This window comes from Aulonocara sp. 'chitande type north' Nkhata Bay, linkage group LG7 (genome assembly GCF_057382095.1).
Source record: "Aulonocara sp. 'chitande type north' Nkhata Bay isolate Kocher_YH1m ecotype deep benthic linkage group LG7, A_spYH_male_GT1.1, whole genome shotgun sequence".
NCBI classification, from domain to species: Eukaryota; Metazoa; Chordata; class Actinopteri; order Cichliformes; family Cichlidae; genus Aulonocara; species Aulonocara sp. 'chitande type north' Nkhata Bay.
Window position 1 is genome coordinate 27,470,484 of NC_141350.1, and position 27,085 is coordinate 27,497,568.

The 27,085-nt window shown below is 40.2% G+C and overlaps 1 protein-coding gene across 2 annotated transcripts; it reads left to right on the forward strand.

Annotated features, from left to right (window-relative positions):
• Positions 1-1,350: 1,350 nt before the first annotated feature.
• LOC147325313 (C-Jun-amino-terminal kinase-interacting protein 1-like) lies at positions 1,351-26,353 on the forward strand. Of its 2 annotated transcripts, XM_086299767.1 has the most exons (12): positions 1,351-1,466; positions 8,032-8,104; positions 10,873-11,439; positions 12,896-13,444; positions 14,630-14,860; positions 15,301-15,376; positions 15,470-15,636; positions 15,724-15,827; positions 18,624-18,734; positions 22,313-22,383; positions 22,552-22,650; positions 23,757-26,353. In XM_086299767.1, the coding sequence occupies exons 1-12, from the start codon at positions 1,395-1,397 to the stop codon at positions 23,827-23,829; spliced, it is 2,193 nt and encodes a 730-aa protein (XP_086155893.1). In that variant the 5' UTR covers positions 1,351-1,394; the 3' UTR covers positions 23,830-26,353. The 2 variants fall into 2 exon arrangements, with proteins under 2 accessions (XP_086155893.1, XP_086155892.1); XM_086299766.1 differs by lacking the exon at positions 1,351-1,466 and having other exon boundaries at positions 7,358-8,104.
• The last annotated feature ends 732 nt before the right edge of the window (positions 26,354-27,085 follow it).

A 27,085-nucleotide genomic window follows, 5' to 3' on the forward strand; every position in this document is an offset into this window, starting at 1 on the left:
TCAGACACACACTGTGGGAGACGTACATATTGTGGTCTTCCTGTCAGGTAATCAACAATCCAGGACACCAGAGAAGCATCCACCTGCATCGCTGCTAACTTATCACCCAGGAGGGTCGGCCTGATGGTATTGAGAGCACTAGAAAAGTCAAAAAACATGACCCTCAGTGCTCGCCGGCTGTTCTCTTCATAGAACAGTTGAATCCACCTCCAATGTTTCCAGCCTTGCTTTTCTTTCAACTGGTCTTCTGCACACACAGTATATCTACCTTGCGTCTACATTTAGAGTCCCTACTCTCACATCCACAATCTCACACCCCTTCTCTCTTGCTGCCTCCTAACATGCTTTTCCCTCTTCTTTTCCTTTGCTTCAGCCAACAGTACATGATTGGGCAAAATGGTAAATAAAACTTATTTGTCTAAGGATTAACATTCATCTGTCAGTTTTTTTGGATCAGTATATGGGGTTGATGTGGATTATGGTAAAATCACCAAAAAGTAGTTATGGAGATGACTTTCCAAGTGTTTTATAATGAAATTAATGATCTGTATACTGTTATTTACATGCTCCCTCCTCTGGCCTTGGTTTTAGTCACTGACTACTGTGAATCATGTGAAAAGGCTTGTTCGTGATGTTCACTGAATAACTAACTGATTTGTGGACTGTTGTTTTATTTATTTATTTATTTTTAAAATCTGTGTGTTTCACTAACTGGTTCTCAGTTTACTGGCTGATCTTTTCTTCAGCTGTGTTGTAGGCCGACTGTCTGGTTTGCTCACTGGGCTATTTCCTTTGTTTGAATTTTCATATTACTGTCTAATCTTATTTTACTGGGTCACAAGCACATATGCATGCCCACAACATCACAATGTTTATTAGCCTCAAATCAGAAAGCACCACAGGCAGATCAGTTGATGATGTCATGCTTTTCCCTGATTGGCTGGTACAGAACTCCCCCTCCTCCCTGCATCTCTGTTCTTTTCCTCCTCCTCTTTCAGCCCTCATTCACTCCATCACTACCCAACACCACCCACTTCTCTTTCTCCTTCTGTCTCCTCTCGTCTCCATTTCCACATCATCAGGAAGATAACTGTGGTGATGATGATGATGATGATTATGGTAGTCTGACGCTGTGGATGCCGAATGATAACGCAAGAAAGGACTGAAAGAGATGTGCCCTGAGGCTGAGCTCAGCGCTGATCGATGCTGAGAAGACAAAAGGAAAATAACGGAAAGAGAGGGAGGTAGAGGTGGTTGGAGGGTGGGGTGGGGGTGGGGGGTGGGGGGTCTGTCTGAGCAGCAGTGCGAACATTGGCTTAATAAAAGAGAAGAGGAGGGGGAGGGAGGGAGAAAGGAAGCTGTCATTTGTCAAGGGGGGATCCGTCTATGCTGTCATGGACAAATATCGACCAAAGAGACCAACTACCTTGGCCCTGTTCCCACAGCTGCCACAAGCCGGCACCCAGGTAGGAGGCCTGTTTTTAAAAGGAGCTGTGGGGTGCTGTGGAAAGTGTGTGTCATGGTTGGATTGTGTATTTGGAATGAGACATCTGAGCATCCAGCTGAATAACCGTATTTCTGTGCATTTCCGGGGAGGATCCAGTCCTGAGGATGAGACAGCAGTGGCTTGTTGTGTATCTGTGTATATTTTGTGTTTATGCGTGTGCTGGCACATAGTCAAATGCTGTAGATTCCTGTTTATTGATTGTTATTGTTTTTTTCACAAATTCTCCACACATGCTTTTATTTAGAGAGGCGGTCCTGATAAATCAGTCTGTATCATGGCAGCTGAACGGCTAGGGGTTGGGTTAGCTGGGGGATTTGCTCAAGGACACTTGGAAAAGCAGTTTTTTTGTTGTTGTTTTTTACCATCCTATTAAATATATACTTAATATAGGTATACTGCACTGCCTTGCCAACCTCGAATACCTTAACTAACTTCTGGACATTTGATTAAAATTACACCAGAATAATCTAGTCTATAGGATGGTAGCTAACACCCCTTCAGTGTTATCCCTTCTTTCTGTCATTGCATCTTCCTTAGCTTTGTTGAGTTACTTATGAGTCAACACATTCATATAGGTTATTTAAATTATACATATTTAATGTCATGTACAATCAAGTAAATTTACAGGGGCTGCTTTCTCACTCTCCTTCTGTTTTTCTGAGCAAACTCTTTACAGTAGTGACCTGAGATTTTACACAATTCCTTTTGAAAAACATACCTTTACCTTCTCAGGTAAATCTGAAATGGTCTGGTGGAAAGTATTTAATAAATTGGTATAAAGTAATTCTTATGTGCTTATGTTGCCTTTAAATTGCATGCTTTCAGAAGTTATTAAACTATAGATAAGTATATTTTGCTTGTAAACACTAACTTTCAGACAGCTTGTCTATTTGTAAGGTTTCAAATTGTAAAATAAAACAGTTAAAAGCTAAATCAAGCTAAAACCACCTAACATTTAACTAGTATGGTTTTTGTGTGTTCAACTAATACATTTTTACATTTTACATTATTTTTTACATCTCCTGTGGGCTCACCACCCACAGAATGTGCCATAAGTGTCCAGTGCCAGTGAGTATGTCAGCAGTCAAAAATGGAGGCCCTGGCAGTCCAATTCCTGACTACTAAAACTAGCTCTTGGTACATGAAACATCAGCTCTTTGGTGGAAAAGAAGCCCCAGCTAGTGCCTGACGTTGAGGAGATGGACTAGATAAAATAGGATTTACCTCAATGCATGGCATAAGCTCTGGAACCAGTCTTGCTGAGAGGAACTGAACTCTGTTGCAATCTGGAGTTACGCTCAGTGAATGGTGGTATGAAGGGGTAGGACAGGCAAGACAAGTTCTAGAAATTCTGTATATAAAAACTGTAAAAAGAATTAGTGAAAAGGGCAGCCCTGGTGGAGTCCAACAGCCATCTGAAAGAAGTTCAACATGCTGCCAGCATTAGGACCAAACCTCTCGTTATGATTATACAGGGACTGAATTGCCTCGTCCAGTGCTCCACGACCAGGATGAAAACTGCATTGTTCATCCTGAATCTAAGGTTCAACTAAAAAAAAGGACCCTCCTCTATAGTACCCTTGCCTAGAGTGCTGTGACAAAGTGTTTGCCCCCCTTCCCGATTTCCAATTTTTGTGTGTGTTTGTCACACTCAAATGTTTTGGAGCATTAAACAAATTTAAATATTAGACAAAGATAACACAAGCAAACAAAAAATGCAGTTTCTAAATGAAGGTCTTCGCTATTAAGGGGAAAAAAAATCCAAACCTATATGTGTGAAAAATGTTTTGGAAGGTGTGTGTCCCATTACATCTGCCATACAAATAACATAGCATTTCAGAAAAGGAACATGATACCAACAGTAAAATATGGTGGTAGTGTGATGGTCTGGGGCTGTTTTGCTGCCTCATGACCTGGAAGACCTGCTGTGGTAAATGGAACCAGGAATTCTGCTGTCTGCCAAAACATCCTGAAGAAGAATGTCCGGCCATCTGTTCTTGGCCTCAAGCTGAAGCGCACTTGGGTCCTGCAGCAGGACAATGATCCAAAACACACCAGAAAGTCAAACTCTGAATGGCTTAAGACAAACAAAATGAAGACTTTGGAGTTGCCTAGCCAAAGTTCTGACCTGAATCCGATTGAGATGCTGTGGGATGACCTTAAATAGGCAAGTTCATACTCGAAAACCCTCCGGTGTGGCTGAATTACAACAATTCTGCAAAGACACATGGGTTAAAATTCCTCCACAGTCCGGTAAAAGACTGATTGCTAGTTTTTGCAAATGCTTGATTGCAGTTGTTGCCACTAAGGGTTGTCCAACCAGTTATTACGTTTAGGGGGCAATCCCTTTTTCACACAAAGCCATGTAGGTTTGGATTTTTTTACCCCTTAATCACAAACACCTTCATTTTAAAAATACATTTTGTGTTTACTTGTGTCATTTTTGTCTAATATTTAAAATTTCTTTCATGATCTGAAACATTTAAATGTGACAAACATACAAAAAAAATGGGAAATCAGGAAAAGGGGCAAACATTGTTTTCACACCACTATAAAATTTCCCAGTGAACCACAAAGAACCACCATCCCAGTCTGCCAGTCCAGAGGCACTTCCCCAGACCTCCACACAATGTTGCAGAGATGTGTCAGCCAGGACAGCCCTACAATATCCAGGAACTCCAAGAACGCTCTGCGAATCTCATCTACTCTAGGGGCCCTGCAGCTGAGCAGTTGTCTAAGTAAATGAGTGACCTAACAGCTAGTGGTAGAACAGTCATTCCTCTCACCCCCAGAGTTTGCCTCTATCACAGAAGATGTGACTGAGGGATTTAAGAGATCTGGGAAGCTGTTCCTTCCACTGCCTGACTATAGTCTCAGTTGAGGTCAGCAGAGTCCCACTACGGCTGTGTGCAGTGTGAGTGGAGCACTGCTTCCTCCTCCAGTCACCTGATGGTTTGCCAGAATTGCTTTGAGGCTGACCAAAACTATTTTTCCATGGTCTCACTGAACTCCTCCCACAACCAGTTTTTGCATCAGCCACTGACAGAGCCACACTTTGCTTGGCCTGCAAAATGTAGAAATATTTGATGGTGCAGTTTCTACATGTTATGATTTTCCAGACCTTTGCTTCAAGAAATTTTCTCTAACTGGATCCCGTTATATTTTTTCTATATCTCTGCTGTAGATCGATGCTATTGATCAAAAACAAAACATAAACATTTGAGCTGCCAAATACACATTCTCCTTTCCATTACTGCATGTTTGCACATAGCTGTAGAAAGGAATGTCCATACATGTTTGCATACATGATTCTATGTTTGTTCATCTGCAGTATTCTGCAGGTTATCAAATCATGACAGAGGAGGGGATGTCTGGGTGGACGCCCTTAGTCAGAAGTGTCTCTCTGCTCTTTGCAGATGATGTGGTTCTGTTTGCGTCATCAGGAGGTGACATGATGACAAAGACAGAAAATGTTATGGATTAACATTGTTAATGTTAGGGTCATTTGTGTCACTTTGTGTCACTTAGTGGTTATTGAGTGTCTGTGGTTGTCTTTTAATATCCATGGTCATTTTTTTCTATTTTGGGAGTTATTTTCAGTGTCTGTCATTATCTTACATGATTGTGGTTGTTTTGTATCTCTTTTTGTTTGGTACCTCACTGACAGGGTAGTGTATTTCAATGCTATACATGAAAATAACATTATATAATGTATATTGTAGTCTGGTACAATGCCCTTAAAGTATATTCTTCACTAGACTTTGTATTTGTTATTGATAAAGGGTTTCCAGTGTAGGTTTGTAAGCTCCTCAGTCTGAAACAGCAAAATCTTTGAAACAGCAAAATCTTGAGTCTCTAAAGCCGTTTTGTGCTGTTTTGTTATTAATGTGCTGAGAACATTCTCTGAGTATATTCTGCACAACAAATGCACAAGAATAAAAAACACCTCTTGTCCCAACTATATTAAATATGAATGATATAGATTCTCTATGGACAGAATATATTACATGTGCAAATGTCAGGGTTCTGGGTCTTTGTCCCAGCCTTTTCAGTTTATTTAGAATTTAATTCTTTCTTTATATTGTAATGATTTAAGTTTCATACAATTTACACTTGAGGTTAGTCCTTTTCATCTCTCTGAGTTTATTGTACTTTCTGGTTGTCTATTAGGCACCCTTTGTGCCTTTGCCCTCGTCCTCTGTGTTTCTTAGTCATGTCGCTGTGTTTTGTCGCCTGAGTCTGTCTTGTTCACATGTCTGTTTCTTCCCTGTGTTTTCGTTTGTTTCTCAATGTGTTTCCTGTCTTATTTTTGACAGTTTCTCGTCCTGTGTTCAGTGTGTTTGGTTTTGCCTCCCCTGTCATGTCATGTCTAATTTATTTCTGCTGTGTTCTCATGCGTTTCCACTTCCCTTGTCACCTTTCAGTATATATATTGTCTCCGTCTTATTCAGCCCTTTGTCAGAAAATCTGTTAATCCTCTTTCTCATCTTCATGTTTCCAAGTCATCGAGGTCTCACTTTTTTCCCCTCTTATGTTGAACCCCCCTACTTTTTTGTTCAGTTTGAAAATTTAGTAGTTGTATCTTGTACTGCCAGGATTTTGTACCTGGGTTTAAATTGAGTCACGGTCATTTTCATAGACATATAGAGGTGCTCATTGTTGATCCTTGAACATTATTTAGTTTTGATTTTGTTCATTGGGCCTCACAGTTGTGTGTGGACCCAAACAATGTCAAGATCAGACCTAAGAAATCTGTCCCAGGGACCATTTGAGGCCAGGAAGTGGAAGAATCTGTTCTTTCAGGGCCACGTCTGCTTGGAGATAAACCAAATGCATCTGGAAAGGCCCAGCACTTACTCATGCATTTTTGCTTTCCACTTTTTTTTTTAAAAAAAAAGAGTTTTTAAACAATTTTTTCCTTATTTTATTCTCACTTTCTCCATCTTACCTGTCTTTTTCTCAGCTTTCTCTGGTGGAGTCATCTGTATCTCTCCCTTTTTTCTACATGTATCACTATCTTTCTTTTACTTTTCTACCATTTTTTCATGTGTAACTTGCCTATCATCTGTCTGCATTGATTGGCTTAGTGGTGTCTTGAGGGCTTGCTTAACTCACATCCAGTTGGTCTGTGCATTCCCTTATCCACTAAACCCCTACCATAAAGACTACAAAAGCACCACCAGTTAAAATAGATGCGCCTCGTCAGGTTTTAAATCATAACCTTCACTTTTTGGCTCTAGATCCAAGTCCATATGTGACATTTGCCCAGACCCAGACCACAGTCTGCCTGTTGGTGACCTCTGATCCAGGGACTCCACTGTGTTATTTGCAGTGCGTACTGCCTGGAATGCACAGACTTGATTAGCTCAGTGATGTCTTGTGGGATTGCTTAACTCACGTCCACTTAGACCATTCATTGACGACCAGTTAAAATTGAAGCTTCACGTCAGCTTTTAAATAATAACCTTCTGTTTTGGCTGTGGCTCCAGCTCCATATGGGTCTGAATACAGGTCCACCTGTTGGTGACCTCTGGTGTATATTATAAAAAATAAAGACAAGTTAGGAGTGTGGATCAGAGGTTACCCTGATTACCCTCTCAAGGTGACCTGGCATTGCTCTGTCCTCTGGACCAGATCCGAAGCACCTTTGAGTGTGAGGTCATTTAGAGGGCTGGTCAGTGAGGGATTGGCATACCTTTTTGTGATGATGCCACACACTTCCTCATCAGTCCTCCTACCTCTTCCTGGCATTGCTGTCATTAGAGACTTTGGGCCTAGTTATGTACCTAATGTGATAGAAATAAGATTTCACACTTTTTGTGTTAGTAATCCAGTCATTTGTTGTTGTTGGTGTTAGATTTGTATTGTTGATTGTCATTTATGCTTAGAAATATTTACTTATATATGCTTAGAGTTTTGTAATTAGTTGTAGATTGGTAGAGGTTTTGATCCTTGATAGTCTGCAAACTTTGTGTGTATTAGACAGCACTTTGGGAGCATGAGAGGTCATACCGTGTCTTATTGTTTTATGGTAGGATTAACGTAGTTGCGTCTGTTCTAGTCTAAGTGCTCTTTGTTTAGATGAACTGCAGGACTTCCTCACCGTGTTATCTAGGATGAACCATCTAGGGGGAGGGGGAGGCTACCCTCTTCCTGACCAAGGATGTTTGACCCTTTGATCAGCAGTCCACACACACACACACACACACACACACACACACACAGGCAAGGTACTCTTTGTGTGTATGTAGACGTCATATGTTAATGAACTTATGCATATTCATGTAACCTCAATAAAAGAACAGTGGTACGGGAGAACGGACGAGAGCAACTGGGGTCAAGCGAAGGAACGGTGCCTGTCCGGTTCTCTCCCGTGCACGAGAAACATGAAGAAGCTTGCCTACTTGTGTCTTGCTTTGCAGTGTAATTATATTGCCTTCAACGTTCCAGCGGATGGGTTCAAGCTACAAACCTATCAGTTGGTCTTATTCTTATTGCTGCTCTGTTTCATACTTTCTTTTCAGGACTCCATCAACAACAATTCTTTAGGCAAGGCCAGCTGGAAAGACTCCCACTCTTCCTCCCCACATATCACAGGTACGAAAACTCAACACAGGTTCAAAATACAAACTTATAGTAGTTCTTAAGATCCCTCAGATTATTACAGTATAATGCAAAATAGTGTATTTGATGATTTAGAACAGAGCAGGATAAATCACACAGTGCTCTCATATACAAATCTTAAACCGTAACTAATATAGAGTTCGTGGGGCAGATAGCTTTTTACAACTAGTGGGTGACTGCAATATTTTACTTTCATTTGGCTATTTCTAGGTTTAGGGCAGGGCATAGGTCAGCAAACTTTATTTTATTTCTTTTTTTTCTAATTCGCTATCTAATTCGAACCCAGGAAGCAGACTGTGGGTGGTTTCGTGCTTAGTTTGTCTTTTTACAGTTAATACAGAGAATTCCAGAGATTGAGCAGCTGGCCGTTAGCATGTGATTAATCAACCACTGATGTCTGTGAAAATCTAGTTGGAGGAGGCCTGTGAAAGGCTGAGGGGCTGCTTCGAGACCACAGACTGGGATGTACTCTGCAGTCCACATGGGGAAGACACTGATGGTCTGACGCAGCGCATCACAGATTACATCATTTTCTGTGTGGAGAGCACAGTACCCTCCAAGAAAATATGGGGGGTTTCCAACAATAAACCATAGGTGACCCCTGAGCTACAAGCCTTGTTAAATGAGAAGAAGATGCCTTTTAGCTCAGGGGACAAAGACAATCTCGAGCGAATCCAAAAGGAACTAAAATGCAAATTAGGCAGGACAAGAACAGCTACAGGAGGAAACTGGAACAGCAACTGGAGCAAAACAACAATAGGGAGATCTGGACAGGGCTGAAGAAAGTTTTAGGTCATAGAAATAATGGGGGTACTACACAGGACAATGGCAGTAAGGAGTGAACAGATTATTATTTCAACAGGTTATCAAAGAAGCTTTGAAAGAAAAGTGACTGGCATTCTCAAAAGAGTGACCTTTATCCTTTAGATGGAGATGTAAAGTTGAGTCTTGTCCTGTCGAGGTAGCGCTTCAACATTGTCATCCCTTATATAGCAGGTTTATCAGAGACAGATGCCAATGCTGACATTTTGGACAGAGGAGACAGATGGTTTGAAAGAGGAGTGAAAGAAGCCATCTATGTCCAGTGTGAACAGCCATCTTTGAACAGAGGAGGTGGTTTATGAAACCAACTATCAGCCACCTACAATGCAGCTTTGAGATCCCTTCCCAGGCACCTGATCGCCGACTAACATTTTGAGTTAGGTGATCTCAATGGGTGTGGTAAGGTCTCACAATGGTTTCACCTGAAACCTCTGCATATAATGACTAACACCCTTTTTCTCACCTTGGCTCATGCAAAAAGGCTCATGATCAACAGTAGGTCAGCGACCCTGCTAAGGGACAGATCCCACTAGGGTTTTAATACCTGGGCTGAAGAAGCTTCTAGGATGAGAGATGAACCATCTTCAAGAAAATTAAAGAAGTCCAGTTGCTTTTCTTTCCAAGCTCCTTAGATTACCATGACCTGGATGAGTGAGAACCTACAAAGACATATTCATCAGGTTTGATTCAGACCATAGCCCTCCCCCACATCACCCTAGGCTGCCAGACACTATCCCCAGATTTGATAAACTGTAAATTTAAAGCTTGCATGTAATCATGTGTTTAAATCAAATATTGGGTCTGTACATGTGACACTGTTTTTCATATGGTGAAACATGTTGCTAAACAAACTAAGGCAGACTAACTGTGTTATTTAAAGACTGCAAGAAAATACATTGCAGGTTAGTGCAGGATAAACGGGTTAGTCTGTCATGGATTTGAAGTAAACAACAGTGTGTGACTGGTGCACAGTGGCTGTGGTGCTCGTGGTCTGCTAGATCAAGATTAGCAGAGATGAATATGACTCTTAGCTAATGATGCTTAGATCTAGAAAAAAGACAGCATCAACAGTGTACTGTCAGTGCAGAGGATAGAAATCAGCCAGGACAACTCGTGGAACACCTGCTTAGATCTTGTTGAATTCAGTTGTGCAAATCTACAAAGAGCAGGGAACCTCAGTCGCCCAAATCAACTGATCACAGCCTGCACACAAAGATCTATTGGAGCTCTCAATAGCAGTTATTGTGACTTCACCTGTGATTCCCCCCCCCCCCCCCCCCCCCCCCCCCCCCACTGAGTCACTACAACTGATTTTAGGGCTCCCCCACCTGCTAGATCACACTTTAACCCCTGACTGTACACATTTTCCTGTTTAGAGGCAAAGTCAAGCTAAGTACAATTAGAATTAAAAATTGGACTAAATTATATATTCTTATATACTAATTTTATTTTATTATTACAATATGTACAAAGCTTTGCACTAAATATAGAAGTCTAAAAGCTTTAAAAAATAGTAAAAGTAGAAAACTGATAGTTAAGGTAAAATTTTGTGTAAGGTCAGACTCAAGCTGCAGATCAAGCATACCAGTAAGCAACTAATGGCATAATAAGTCTGTTCATGCACTGTTAAAGTCTCTGTTTTCCTGAGTTCTTTTTTTTCTTGTTTTTCTTTGGAATCCGCGGCTGTCATCCTTTTGTCTAATGTAACAGTGGAATTATTTGTGTGGCAAGCAATGATGACGTAACAGAACAACAACTCCTTCAGTCAGGAAAACATCATGTGTGTCTTTTTCTTCTGCTGTTGCTGTAACAGGATTAACAGCTTACCATAGGCTACTTTGAATATCCCTCTGTATACCGTATATCTGATTGCCTAATACATAATCTGCTGCTTTTGTTGTTTGTGTGTATGTATTAAGGGGATCTCGCTCCACTAGATGTCCAACCAAAAGCTGAGGACAAAGTCCAGCACAGCACTCAGCGCCGGCCAGCACCCAAACCTCCAACAGCCAATGTATCCAACAGCAGAGCCAATGGTCAGGCTGCTGCCACTGGCTCAGACACACGAGCTCGACCACGGGAACAATCAATGCCTGGAGCTATGCATACACAGTCTTCTCGCACACTAAGGAACCAGAGGAGAGCAGGAAGTGGAGGAGGAAGAGGGGGAGGAAAAGGAGCAACAGTGATGAGAGACAGGGGCCTGGGCGACCTCAGAGGAAAAGATGGAGTGATAGATAGAAGAGGAGGACGACCGTGTGAAGAGTCAAAAGCAAAAGACAAGAATGGACATCAGAGGCCAAGGGAAGAAAACGGACTGAAAGGCCGAGCAGCTGATGGGAGAGGAAAAGGAGGCACTAAAGGAGGCAACAGAGGAAGCGCCTTAAAGTCGAATAAAACTCTGTCTAATAAGGAAGTCTATCTGCCTGCTATGGTGGTGCCGCGCACACCCATAGTACAGAGAAACCTGGAGACAACACACCAAGGTATTGAACCAAGGTTCACACCAATTTTTTTTAATAATCATTTCCTGTTTGGCAGTTTTAGCAAACAGGATCATGGTTTCGTCTGTGAAACACATTATGCTCTCTGCAGGCTCCTCTTTTTATTAATTTTTACATTGATTTTATTTTATTATTGACCTTAATGTCTGCGTGGATATTGGACAGGGGGTGAAGACCAGGTTGGTAAAAGGAGAAGAAGTTGGAGGAACAGAAAAAGAAAAGTGACAGAAAGAAAGAAAGAGAGAAACATGCCTGGAAATGAGAGTGAGAAAATCTCTTAACGGACCATCACTATCAGGAGGAATGTTATTATTAGCATTGAAAACTAAAGTCAGAGAGACGTCTGTGTTGAGATAGATATCTTTTTAAAATTTCTTTAAGTCATTACATTTGAAATGAGCTACTTATATTTCTGAAATCAATTAAAAAATATTAAGTAATTAAAAATACATTACTAGAGTCGACTAATGAAGGATTTCTGTGCCTGATATTGCTTTTGAGCCAAAGCTATTAAAAGAAAATCAGAGATCCAGGGTTACGCTTGATTTAAAATCTTGCATTAAATATATGTTATAGTCATGGTATACCCTTAAACCCTACAAATGCACCTTTTAATAAAGTTAAGTATAGTTGTGATGCAATCTATAGTACAGCATAGGCTCTACTGAGGTCCAGCGCAGTACTAGAAATGTAGTTTCCTAGAAATTTCTCCTTTTTTTTCCCTCTCTATTTTTGTTTCTTATGTAGCCCCCAATGGTCACCCCTATGAAAAAATTCTGAAAAAACTCACCCTGCATAAAAAACTACTTTAGAGCACAGAAAATATTTGCAGGTTTAATAACTGTTGCAGTGAACAGGAAGCCTATAGTTGTGTTGTGCGAGGCGGCACCAGAATGCTAATATCAACCTGCTAGCCTACATTTCAAAAGCTTCCTAGAAATTTCTAAAGGCAAATAGTCCACACAATTTTATTTACATTGGTTGGTTCACCTGTATTAATTAGACTGAACCCCCACTTTACTAATTAGAATTGTTTTAGTATTAGCAGTTGCCAGCTTTCACCATTCATATCTCACTGAGCTCAGGCAAATGTTCCATTTATAGCTACAGGTAGAGATATAAATGGGCTATCTATAAATAATTCCCCGTGTTTGTGCAGTGCACTACAATATTTGATGTTTGAAAATTATCCCCCTGGGATTTGATAAATACCCAAGTATACTGTGGGACTATTGTAAATTCTATTACCTAAACCTGCAAACGTATTCTGGAACCTTTGTTAACCAATTGTTAGAATTCCCTTGATATCAGCTATAAAGAATATTGCAAAATAAAACGATCTTAGAGTATAACCATATGTGTGAAGTTCATCTGTGTTATCTAAAATTTTACAAACTGGAAACATTTGACAGTGATGCTCCGTGTTTTGTATTCTTAGACCAGAACCATGACAGGACCCAGGACAACCCCTCTGTCCTCTCCCGGTCCAGCAGTGAGGGAGGGTCCAACAGGATGTCCCTTAGCTCAGACACAGAAGGACCCCCATCAGGGCCTCTGCATCCCTCTCTGACCTACCGAACTAACCCTGACATCAGTGAAGAAGAGGGGGAGGGAGTTCCAACTCCATGCCTAAACTTACAGAATGATCTAACGTGCTGTCCCACAGGTAACAGCAAAACGGACTGTACCACTGAAACAGGGGTAGACCCCAAGAAAGAAAAGGATGACAATATCATGGCCTCTGTGGCTAATCAGACTGTACCAATCCGTGAAACTTTAACAGGGTTAAATTATGACTCTGTTAAATATACTCTGGTGGTGGATGAACATGCTCAACTGGAGCTGGTGAACCTCAAGTACTGCTTGAATGGTTACAACGAGCACAATGATGACAGTGATGCAGAAACGGTCTATCAGTCAGCCAATGAGGATGAAGACCCACAGTATGTGGAGGAGAAGAAGAAAAATGAGGAAGCAAAAAAGAAAGGTAAATACTTCTGCTAATTTTTAACATGCCCCTTGCACATTTCTGTTTTTAGAAAAGAAATAAGCATATTTTATGGCTACAAAGTGTAGTAAGGTATATCTAAGGCCTACAATCTCACATAACATTATATATATATATGAGTAATAGCAACTCCCATTTCTTCTGGGATTAAAACACTTTTTCCCTTTTAAAAAAATATAGGGAGGAAAACAGGAAGACCAATTTGCCACCATACGGTAGCTGGTGATCTGGCAGAAAGTAAAGGTCTGAGCTTAAATACTGCCGCTGCTGCTGATGACCTGGTTGCAGCAGATGGTGATCTTGGGGCTCGAGTTGCTGGTTGAGTCTGGTTGAGTCTCTCTCTATCAATTTGTCTGAGGATGAAAACCAGAACTTAAACATTGCTCGTACCTCAGGGGTACAATAAGTCTCCCAGACTTGGGAGATGAACTGACGCCCCTTGTCAGCCACGACTTGTACTGTGATCCCGGGTAACGTGAAAACATGGGCAACAAGCAGTTTGGCCATCTCAGGTGGACAGTTCAGAGGGCAAGGAATTGAAAGGATGACTGTCTTACTGTTTGAGGCCGGTAAACTGATGAGTTTAATGTGTGACGATGGCACAGTCATAGGGTCTGTGCGGGGGCAGACATAGAGCCTTGTCTTTGCTAAACATTTCTTGTAGGTCACGGTATTCCTCCAGCGGATCTGATAGATTAAGAGGAGGTGTGTGTACTGAACCTGGGCTGGTGGGTCCACAGGGTTTTGGAAAGTCTAGAAAACTATTTCTGAAGATTTTGCTTAAGAGCGTTAAGATTGTGTTGATGAATAAAGATGGTCATATCAAATACGGACTTGAAAGCTTGTTATAATTATACAAACTCTCTTTTACCTTTTGCACACACTTCAGTAAATCACTGCACCTATGTCCGATTTTAATAGCAAAGACTTTTGAGCAGAGATAAGTATCTTCTGAATATCAACAAACATTGAAAGCATGCCATGCTCTTATTGAATTACAGAAACAAGTAGATAACTTAGTACAAAACCTTGTGTAACACCACTGACCAGATTAAATTATGACAATTTAAAAAGAGAGAATACTGGCGAAGTTGAAATCAAACCTACACCACCTGCTCGTTCCTCTCTGCTCTCAGTATAACCTGTCTTTTCTACTGCTCCAAGAGAGGAGGGAAGTGGCGGAAAAAAGAAGAAATGAGGAAGACGTGAAGAAGAGGAGGGAGGAGGAGGTGAAGAGGAGCAGGGAAGTCATGCCAAGATCCTGCAAGCTGTCCAAGGTAACATCATCCACAACGTCAGAGGAAGAAGAGTCGAATGGTGGAAGAGCTTGTGCTCCCATAAGCAGAAAGTTCCTCAACCTGTTTGCCAAGAACGACAGCCAGAACAGTGCCACAGGTGTGTATTTCCAAACTTTTTTTCACACACATCAATACGTGCCATTGCCAAAAGATTTGCTGTGTTTCCCAGAATAGTAAGAAGGAGACTCCAGAAGACAAGTAGTTACTTTAGGGGAAGGTCTTTAACCCATCAGAAAGACTGGAGCAGCAAGAGCAATGATATGCTGCAGTATTGCTGCAGTATTGAGAAGTATTTTGGTTTAATTTAAGCCTTCCAATACTACATTATTAGAAAATGATGCAGGGCAGCCATAATTTTACATAAAAAATGAAGCTTTTCTAAATAAATGTCAGTGGATGCTTATTTTTTTTTGTTTGTTTTATTTTGATTCATTGCTTTTCTTTTCTTTCCTTGTTTCCCATTAGATGTTGAGGATGGCAAATATACAAACTTTAAGTAGCTGATTGTGAGTATAATGCCAGTGATGTGTTGTTCAGGTGCTGGCTCGTTTGGTGTGTTCTCCTGTGTTCTGGATGGAGTGGAGAGGCAACAGAGTCACAGAGCTGTCTACAGGTCAGCACACATGAACTTACACAAATTAACTGTGCCATGTGCAAAGAGTCACATGAATCTGAAATCCTGTACTTTTTCTCTCTATGGTTTTAGGTTTGTTCCTCGTCATGCAGATGAGCTGGACCTTGAAGCAGATGACCCTATCTTAATGTTGAACCAGTCTAAGGACCTGTGGTGTCAGGGTTACAACATGAGGACTGGGGCTATAGGCATTTTTCCCGCCTTCTATGCTGTCAGGGTGCCCAAAGAAATTGAGCAAGGTGCGTTGCAGCACACTGGATTGTGTAAAGAGAATTTCATCAGCTGCAACGATGATTAAAAGCATGTTTTCTTCTTTCTTCTTGCAGTTCAAAAAGATGGTTGGATTGAGAAGTTCCTGGTGCAATATCTGGGTTCCGTTCCGGTTCCCATCTACACAGGCAAAGATGTGCTGTGTGCTGCAATGCAGAAGGTACAAAAAGTAACTGTTAAATTAAAGCTCACAGCTGAAGTATGGACTAAACAAATTCATTAACATAAATTATCAAAATCCCCCAAGAATCAGATAAAATATTTTTTTTAAATAAAAAACAAATGAGATAAAGGCAGCTCTTCACACTGATATAGAAAAGGGAAGTTTTAAGCCTAATCTTAAAAGTAGAGATAGTGTCTGTCTCCCAAATCCAAACTGGGAGCTGTTTCGCCAAAGGAGGGGACTGAAAACCGAAGGCTTTGCCTCCAGTTCTACTTTTAAATACCCAAGAAACCACAAGTAGGGCTGCAGTCTGAGAGCAAAGTGGGTGATGCAGTACTATGAGGTCTTTCCGATAAGATGGGGCCTGATTATTAAAGACCTTGTATGTGATGAGAAAGATTTTAAATTCAATTCTGGATTTGGAATGGAAGAAAGCAGTCCTACATATTTGTTTAATATGTGCTTTGAAGGACATATCCTGGTCAAAAATGACTCCAAGGTTCCTCACAGTGTTACTGGAGGCCAAGGTAATGTTATCCAGAGTAAGAATCTGGTTAGACACCATATTTCTAAGATTTTTAGAGCTGAGTACAATAATATACAATAATAACTTCAGTTTTATCTGAATTTAGAACCAATGTCAAATTATGACTTTTTAAGTAACAGTTTAACGACTGGCAGCTTGAAGGCCTGTGGTACATAGACGATTAATAGAGATGGGTTAATCCTATTTAAGATTGAAGCATTAATTAATGGCAGAACTTGCGCATTTGAAAGTAATACAAGGGAGTCAAATACTTCTGATTTGAGGCTTTTTTTAAAGGAGTTACAGTGGTATTGTTGTAAGTTAAATGTTATTAGGAAATGATCCAACAAAAGAGAGTTTTCAGGAAACACTGTTAAATGTAAATGTTAAATGATCCATTTCAACTAACATCATCCTGCTGTAACCAGGTTTCTGTAAGTCAGAGTAAATCAGTGTGTTGATCAGTTATTAATTCATGAAGTAACAGGGACCTGTTAAAGAGACCTAATGTTTAATAATCCATTTTTGACTGCTTTACTCTATGGTGCAGTTGTGGATACTATATTGTTCTTTCGTTGTTTTATTATGTTTAAATTGTTTTTTACTCACTTTTTGGTTGGTTTTTTAGTGGTTTGGGAGACACAGTTTCTAAGGGAACGGGGCCTCGAGTGAATAAAAGGAGGAAAAAAACTGCGGATAGGCGTGTAAGACTGTAACTTTGCTTCCTGGTTCCAACTCAGGACAGTCATGATTTTTTTTTTTTTTTGGGGGGGGGGGGGGGGGGGGGGGGGGTTAATACATTACTAGAAATGAGAGCTGCTCCGTCCAACTTTGGATGGAGCAGCTCTCCTAACAAGACCAGGTTTTGCCCAGAGAGCTCATATGTGGTGTTGGTATGTGCTGTTCTAAATTTCATTTAAAACTTGGGAGGGGCATGGTGTCAACAACCAGATAGCAGCTTGTGTCAGCACGGCCCCTCCCGAGAACCCTCAATGTCTACATAAAATTGAGAGGTGAGGTTGAATAAACAGAGTGCCAAGGGCCTATACGTATGTGTCGTGACAATGTAAATAATTTGAGTGTCTAAGTTGTGGAATAAAATTGAGGCACAGGTGGCCAGGAGGGGACGGAGGAGGAATGCCTCCCCTGCACCTCAGTGACGCACCTGTACCTCAAGGCCCTGCATGTGTGGTGGTGTGATGGAGCGGAAGGGGGGAGGCAACTGGGCATGGGAATGAAAGGATTGGCTAGGGGCAGCTCCCCCGCTGACCTCCATGGGCACGCCCGTCCGCCTGAATCCACCAAGGGCAGGGGCCCTGGGTCCATTCACACCGGGGCTCACAGCAGCAGCACCTCCAAGCCCCACAGAGCATTGGGCAGCATTACGTGCATTTTCCATAGAATTATGTCTTCATTACTGACTTTCATTCAATATATTGAAAGTTTAGTCCAGTTTCAGTCAGTGTGTTCACAGTACTGTGCAAAAGTTTTCGGAAGGTGTGAAAAAATGCTGTAAACAAAAAATGCTTTCAGAAATATAAATGATTGTTTACTGGCCCCATTCTGCAGCAGGACAATGACCCCAAACATACAGCCAAAGTCATTAAGAACTAGCTTCAGCGTAACAAAGAACAAGAAGTACTGGGAGTGATGGTATGGCCCCCACAGAGCCCTAATCTCAACATCATCGAGTGTTGTACATGAAGAGACAGGAAGATGTGAGGATGCCTACATCCACAGAAGATCTGTGGTTAGTTCCCCGAGATGTTTGGGACAACCTACCATCCAAGTTCCTTCAAAAACTGATGCTATTTTAAAGGCAAAGGGTGGTCACACCAAATATTGATGTGATTAAGATTTCTCTTTTGTTCATTTGCTGCATTTTGTTGATTGATGAAAATAAATGGTTAACACTTCCATTTTTGAAAGCATTCTTTGTTTACAGCATTTTTTTCTCACCTGCCTAAAACCTTTGCACAGTACTGTATACTGTTTGATACTTTTTATTTGTTTATCACAGTTTCTCTTTCTTTCTTTTTTTGTACAGAAAATAAAAGTTAAATTGAATGGGGTTGCATATAATTCTATTGTGCTTTTGGCATAATGACAATAAAGATTTTGATTCTGAAAAAAGCTTTTGAAGAGATGGTTAAAGAACATTTTCCCGATGCCACTTTCATACTTGATTCATGCGGGATTAGTCCTGTTAGACTCAAAGCAAATCTCGCCTGGCATGATTACTAACTAACTGTGTGTTTGTGTTACAGGTAGCATACAACAGGCGGTCAGCGGCTCAGCCTCCATCAGCCTGTGCGCTGGAAGTCAGTGTGAAAGGGGTGAAGATGAGTGTCCAGGATCGGTGCCACTCCGCTCACAGGGTACAGCACTATTCTCTCTCTTCACACTTTTCTTTACTCACAGAATGAAAATGGAACTCTGATTTATAGAAGGAATTTTTAAAATGTATGTATTTTACAATAAAGTAGTATTTGTTTGAACAGAGAGCACATTTGAATATTAGACTACTGTTAAAATGGTGCTAAAACCATTAAAACAAATAGTGTTTAATATGTACAATAAACAATAATAATAAACAATAATATACCAATGTTAAATCTCGCGACACCGTACGTGACTTAATCTCGCCTGCTTTGGATCGTGGTTTAAGGAAGGCATCCATCTCAGTCAAGTCGAGCAGCCGCCTCTACTTTTTTTCCAACATGCTCTTGAACACCCTTGAACGGCTAAAGAATTGGTGCAGCGTTTCATGATGAGAAGGAAATCCGCATTATTTCTCCAGAATCCAAGGTTTGACTAACGGACCTCTCATTCAATAAATTTCAGTTTTTTTTATTAGCAAATCACAACAGTATTCATTAAAAGTTCCTTTACATTTTAAGGTAAAAATCCTACAATAATAAAGAGACAACCCCAACAATCAGACAGCCCCTTATAAACAAGCACTGGCAACAGTGGGAAGAAACCTCCAGCAGATCCAGGCTCAGGGAAGGGAGCCATCTGCCATGACCTGTTGGGGTCGAGGGGAGGAAGACAGGAAAGCTTAGACCTTCCTAAAGAGGCTGAGTGGTGTAATCCTATAGTTGGAATAGACGCGTCAGTCCCCCGTCTTGATGATGGGAATTATGAACCCAGTCTTCCAATCCAGAGGCACAACCCCACATCTTGAATGAACATTGCAGAGGCTTGTCAAGCAAAACATCTCTACAGCATCCAGGGTTTTTAGGAACTCAGGGTGAATCTCATCCACCCCTCTGGCCTCTACCAGACTCCTCTACATGCCTTTCGTAAAATAAGAGTCTGGGAACAAGGATTAAGAAGATCCTCAAAGTATTTCTTCTTATACATTTTCTATTCAGCAGCTTTAATTTAGCATTTTCTATTCACGTTTCCCATTTTGCTTTATATGTATTTCCATTTTCCATCCTAATATTTGGTCTCTACGGAGCCCCTCTGATGACATGGTCCAAAAAATAAATAAATTGTGGCCACAAAATACTACTTCGTGGGCACGAAATGGGTATAACGTGCCCACGAAATACTTATTTGTGGCCACGAAATACTATTTTGAGGGCACGAAATAGGTATAACGTGCTCACGAAATGCTAATTTGTGGGCACGAAACACTTGACCGATAACCGTGATCCTTCCCAGACCCTTGCAGTTGGTTGACAATAAAATCTATCCCGGCATCCAGGTCGTACTTACATCTGTAAAGCAACTGGGCTCTCAATAATAATATTTGCTACATAACTTTTGCACTGTCCACTTCCTGCTGTGACAAAACAAATTTCCCACGTGTGGGACTAATAAAGGTTATCTTATCTTATCTTATCTTTTCTTATCTTATCTTATCTTATCTTATCTTTTCTTATCTTATCTTATCTTATCTTATCTTATCTTATCTTATCTTATCTTATCTTATCTTATCTTATCTTATCTTATCTTAATATCCTGTTTAAATGTCTCTCCGTAATAATGGTTCCTTGCATTGCCAGGCTTTTCAAAATGCATTTGTAGCTCATTCCCAGCCTAAAATAAAAGTCAATCATACTGTCTCTGTCCATGGTGTATAGGTTTAGCCTACTCTTATGCTTATGTGTCTACGCAGCTGTCCAGGAATTGTATCAATATGGTGTGCGCACGTTATCTATTTCATTGCCACAAATGCGTAATTCGTGGGCACGTTATACTATTTCAAGGGCACGAAGTAGTATTTTGTGGCCACGGTTTATTTAGTTTTTGGACCATGTCATCAGAGGGGCTCCGTAGGTCTCATACCTCTACTTGAATAAACAATTAAAACAAGGATGGATTTTCCTCCTGGGATTTTTTGTTCACCATTTCACATATGCCATTTTAATTTTTAAAATTCCCATCTTTATTTATTTATTTATTTTTTATTCATTTTTATTGAAAATATTTTTTTCTGTTGTTTTAGTCTTCAGAAAAGAAACTGTTTTCATCCACATTTATATGCTGTTTCTGTTTTCTGTGTGTGGTTTGTGGCTTAGCATAGGAGGGGTGGAGCAGTGAGTTCAGGGTGTGGTGTGTCAGAGGTTGACCCACACAGCTGTTCTCCATTACAGGGTCATTCCTTCCCTATTTCAGGAGGATGCTGAAATATTTCCTATTTCAGGAAAAGGCAGTTAAAAAGCTGCGCGAACAAAGTTTGTCAAAAACCCTTATCAATAAAACACCTCTCAACGTGCAACACCCTGTGGGTGGGTCCTTATTGTGGTCACACTGTGATACTATGTCAATTGAATACATTGAGATGGGTTTAATTTCTAAATACAACAAACCCAATATTAAATATTGCATTTTCTTGTGTACTTACAACCTAACATAACCTAACATATTCACATGGTTCATGATTTAAAGCTTGTCATCTTCTAATCAGAGGCCTCCAGCCCATTTGTCAAAGTGTCATTAGGCAAGCTACAAATCCTCAAATTGCTCAGAATGAAGGCACAGATAGAAGCAATGTATTAATGGCTGAATGTGGTTGCATTCTTAGTTAGAAAAGTCCTGCATAAGTTCAAATTTAAGAAGTTATATTCACTATCCATCCATCCATCTTCTTCCGCTTTATCCGGGCCGGGTCACGGTGCCCCCGGGTCACCCTCAGGCGTTCCCAGGCCAGCCAAGAGATATAATCTCTCCAGCGTGTCCGGGGTCTGCCCCAGGGCCTCCTCCCAGTGGGACCTGCCAGGAACACCTCGCCCAGGAGGCATCCTTGTCAGATGCCCGAACCACCTCAGCTGGCTCCTTTCGATGTGGAGGAGCAGCGGCTCTACTCTGAGCCCCTCCCAGATGGCTGAACTTCTCACCCTATCCCTAAGGGAGAGGCCAAGCTCATTTTTGCCGCTTGTATCTGCGATCTCGTTCTTTCGGTCACTACCCACAGCTCGTGACCATAGTTGAGGGTAGGGACGTAGATCGACCGGTAAATTGAGAGCTTCGCTTTTACGCTCTGCTCTCTCTTCAGCACGACGGACCGGTGCAGCACCAATCCGTCTGTTGATCTCCCGCTCCCTTCTCGCTTCACTCGCGAACAAGACCCTGAGATACTTGAACTCCTCCACTTGGGGCAGGAACTCATCCCCGACCCGGAGTGGGCAAACAACTGTCAGTGGCATCATAGCCCCTCTAGGTAGAAGATAATCAACTCTTAGTGATGTACTCATAAAGTTATCTTAAATATAATTGTTGACTGCTACCCGGTGACTTTGCTATGGGACTTTAGTTCCAATAGATCTACTGGTAGTTGATTTCTCCAGTTGTAAGTTACCATTTAACAACATTTTCTAATGTTATTCACTGTAATGAATTAATTTAAATTCTAGCTTAACAAAAGTTTCTAACTATGATGTTAATTTAGAGTAATATTCCAGAATTACATGTTTACATGGCTCTTTGTCTTTGTTGTTATCAGGGGGACCAGTGCTTCCATTTCTTCCAGTTGAAAAATATTTCATTCTGTGGTTGTCATCCAAAATACAGCAGGTGAGTCAAATGCTTTAGATGGCTTGTATTACAATTCCCTCACCTCGTGAGAGATTAGTTAACTTTTATGAACATGAATCTTTCCTGTGTGCTGCTTGCTCTGTTGTTTTTCATCCTGCAACAGGCTCAATTGAACCTTTGGAAATAATTGTTTTATTTGCACTGCAGGTACTTTGGCTTCATCACCAAGCACCCTGACCAGCAGCGCTTTGCTTGTCATGTCCTGATGTCACAAACAACTTTACATCCTTTAGCAGAATCTGTCGGGTAAGTCCTACTCTACTGTGTTCTGCTCTGCATTTAATTCAATTATATTTAAGATTCAATGCATATGACTGTCCTATCTATGGACATGCTGCAGAGGGATTATTACTTCTGTAGACACTAGTTTATAGTGTGTTACGATTTCTATCAGGGTTTCAAACTCTGACAGATGAAAGCTCTGAGAAAGTAGTGTCTTTTTAATTGTTTTATGGGGGGAAAAACACATCACCGAGGTTAAGTACAATTCACTATGGTCACTATGGTGTCCAGTAAGTAACAAGGCTGATGTTGGGAGGCTTTTATTAGCTACAGTTTTGTTTTCATCCTTAACAAAACAACATGGAGATATAACCTGTTTCCAAAAAAGATGTTAGGCTGTGTAAAAGATAAATAAGAAAAAATATAATTACATTTTTTTATTAAAAGAACAGTGGAATATTTTCCAATGTTACATTACAACCTTATCAACAACAAAAGTGCTGGAAGCCCAGGAGGCCAGTTGTAGTTTTAAAAGCTAAATGTTTTCATGCTAGATGTGAGATTTTAAATACCCAATTAATACCTATACAGCAGCATTTCTGGATTCCTTTTATGTCTCGTTATTTCTTTGCCATGTAGAGTTTTAACTTGCGTTAGTGGCTGATGGGAATGGTCTTCACTGGCACGATTTTCATGAATTGGCCTGCGAAATGATTTCTACAACAGAACTGTGTTAAATGCAGAAAGCTGCGGGCCTTGACTACTTGGTTAGGTTCAGGAAATAAAAACATTAGACAATAAAAGGTTTATAAAAGGATCGTGTTTTGGGTTCAAATATAACAGCTGCCATGTCATTCAAAGAGCTTTTTTCTCGATGAGTTCCCTTTGAGGATTCTCAGCAGCACATTCACACACATAAACACTCTTCTGTTGAAATATATTAGGTTTAAAGCTGATTTTAAAACAATTTTTGTTTATGTACACAAAATAAGTACAATAGGGTCACATTTTGCCATAACACTGGCTGGACCATTAGAACAAGTCAGTCTGGCTTGTAGCTTGTAAATCAACCATTTCCAGTGACCTGGTCTGCTTGGTTATGGAATCTTTTGTGCTATTTTTCCCAACAGGAGGGCATTCCAGCAGTATTACAAGGAGCACGTCGGCTACTCCTGTCCCACTGAAGACATCTTCATTGAATAATGCCTCCTGTCCATCCATTCTATGAATTTAATATTCACTATGTGCATGTAAGCCTGGTCTTATATACCACCAACTGGATTACCAATATATCTTCTTTGCATGGTGGGTTATTTCTTTTCTAAGCTGCATCCACTAATACAGCAAGCTTCTCCTTCTTTTGGCCATATCACAATATGAATAATTCTATGGATTGATAGGGACACGTGGGATTTTTCACGCCACAGAAAGTTACCAATAGTTAAACAGAGATATTGAATATTAATGCATTTTATTTGCAAAAATTATCTTAATTAACTATGCATGGATATTGCATATATACAGACTACCTTCAGAGCTACTCTAGCCCACAAAGCCAAATCTCAGCAACCACAAATGTTGCTAGAAAAAATCTGAATCATCTTTCTGATATTAGCAATTACCATACAAACAATCTGGCACCATAGAAACATGTCAATATCTGTCAATGATTGTAAGCAATCTAATGAGACAATGTTTAAATAACAGTGTTAGTCATTGAATCACATAACATTATAGGAGCTCAAATAAGACACATGAGTAAAAGCTCATAAGATTTAAAGTAGTGGTCCTAAAAACTAGCTGGAAGTGCAGCTTCTGATTTTATTTGATTAAACAACCTTTGAAGTACATATTTAAATGTTCAGAGATACATATATTTAACTTTAGCTCATAAGTCCTGGGCAACAAAGCTTTAAGCAGAATAAAAATTTAATTATATAACTTAAATATTTGTTAGATTGTTTAAGAGCCTTAAAACTTAAGAGCCAGGTCGCTGTGGTTCAGGTAGGAGAGCAGGTGTCGACCAATTTGGTTGGTAGATTGAGCCCTGGCTCCTCCAGTCCACATGTCAAAGTATCCGTGGACGAGACACTCAACCCCAAGTTGCCCCTGATGCATCTAGAAGCACTAGATAAAAGTGGTGTGAATGTGTGATTGGGTGAAAAAGACTTGTGGTAGAAAGTCCTTTGAGTGCTCATATTGAGTAGAAAAGAGCTATATAAGTACCAGTCCATTTAACATTTAAGTGCTGTTTGCATAGGTAATCATGTATGACTTTTTAGGGTTAGTATGGAGTTCAATGAAAACAAAAATTTTAAATAAATTCTTCCTGAATTTGCAAAGAGTGCGCAAAAGAAAATAATCACTTTGATGATTGAGCAAACAACCACAAATAACATCACCCGAAAGAGACTTCAAATAGTCACAAAACAACTACCAAGAGATGCAAGACGCAGGTGAGAGAACGTTTAAGTGTATTTAGGGGCTCATAGTCTCAGGATGAATCTATGGTCACCAGCCATTAGGATTCATGATCATTTGTTTAAACTCACATGGCAGTCTGTCCAGTATTTGTATAGTCTATGAAACTGATGGGTGACACTACATAGTTCAACAAATGGAAAAACAAAAAAAATCTGGTTCTTCTAGTTAAACAAATCTAGAGATGTTACTGCTTTTCTCTTTTAGAGTGAGGGAAAAATTATCTGATGCCCTGCTGAATTTGTAAAGTTTACTCACTTATAAAGAAATGAACACTCTCAAATGTTTATGGTAGTTTCATTTTAATGGAGAAAGAATGACACACAAAAATCCAGAATAAAAACATAAAAGTTCGAAATGTATTTGGACGCCATTGAGTGAAATATGTATTGGATTTCCAAGCCGTTTTCTAGTTACCTGAAATGATGGATATTGGGAATGTCATTACTCCAGAGTTGAGTGCATTCTTATAGTAAAGTCAGAAACACAAAGAAAAACTTTTTTTGTCTAAGCACGGTTGAGCCATTCATGTATCGTTACCAATACAATACAGTACTTTTTTTGCACTTTACAACCCGACTGCTGCAACACTGGCTGCACAGATTAAAGATTTTACAGTTTTTCTAATGTTTGATGTTCACTGCCATCATCTTGGACTGTTAACTTGGGGTTAATTCCACAAATTCAGCTTCTGCATGTATAAAGGCTAATTTACACTGCCTGTAGCCCTGCTCTCAAAAACTGACATAGATGTAACTCTGTATGTGTGGCTGGTTTTAAGAAAGAAATGCTTAAAGTTCAAGTTTTTAGAATATGTGTAGCGCCATCTTGTATCAGTTACAGAACATTACATCATCGGGTTGGTTGGAGTCAACAGACATTGCATTAGTTTATGTTAGCTAACTAGTAACACAACCAATAACCCAGGGAAAAATAAGGACTGTAAAATTTTTGTGCTGCTTTTCCTCACCAGGCCTGAACTGTGCAGTCAGCTGTTAAAACAGTTTCTCACAAGGTGTGATCAGCACTATTTTATGTAATAATATTCTCTTTTCCCAAGCATATCCAAACTGGGTTTTTTTTGTCACACCACAAACATAACTATGTTTTTTACCAAAACACGATTGAAAATCTTAACGTCCATCAGCATGTCCATAGGAAAAAATTTTTTTAAATCTCCACTAGTGCTGTCAGCGTTAATCTCATTAAAATGACGTTAATGCCATAACCGCATTAACGCGGCAAATCTCCGTTAGCGAGTAAGCGCGGGTCGCCCCGTGCGTGGGGCTGCACGGCATCAACGCATTAGCACGGTTAGTTCGTTAACGCATTAGCGCTGTGCAACCCCACACACAAGGCGATCCGCGCTTACTGGCTAACGGCAATTTGCCACATTAGTGCGGTTATGGTGTTAACGTCATTCTAACGAGGTTAACGCTGACAGCACTAATCTCCAAATTACGCTCCCCCTCACTAACGTTTGGGCTTCACTTTTCTCCAGTTCAGTTCAGTTCATTTTTATTTCAAACATATACATTCACCAACATTTCATAAAATCTTTCCATGCAGTTGTTTGAAAAGGCAGAAGTATATACTTATTTAGCCCGACCCCCTCAGGTTTACATCCTCATCATCTAAATTTGAACAACAAAAACGTATACAATGCCTTCAACTTAGAACGTAACATCACAAAAAAATATTTTCTCATGTTCAACTAAAACTATATTTAGATTTGTTAATTTGCAGAAAAAAATAAACGTCACTTTGACTGCTGTCTTGGGTTAATTGCATTTTCTTCATTCTTATACTTATTTAAAATTTCTTTTTTGAGTTTTATTTTAAACTGGTTTATATCACATTCTTCACTTCTAATATTTGTCCATCACACACATCGACACATTTTTCCTGCAGTTCATGGGATTCCCAATCGTGCTTTGGTAAGAAACGTAGTTGTGCTTGTGGTGTGATTCGCATGTAG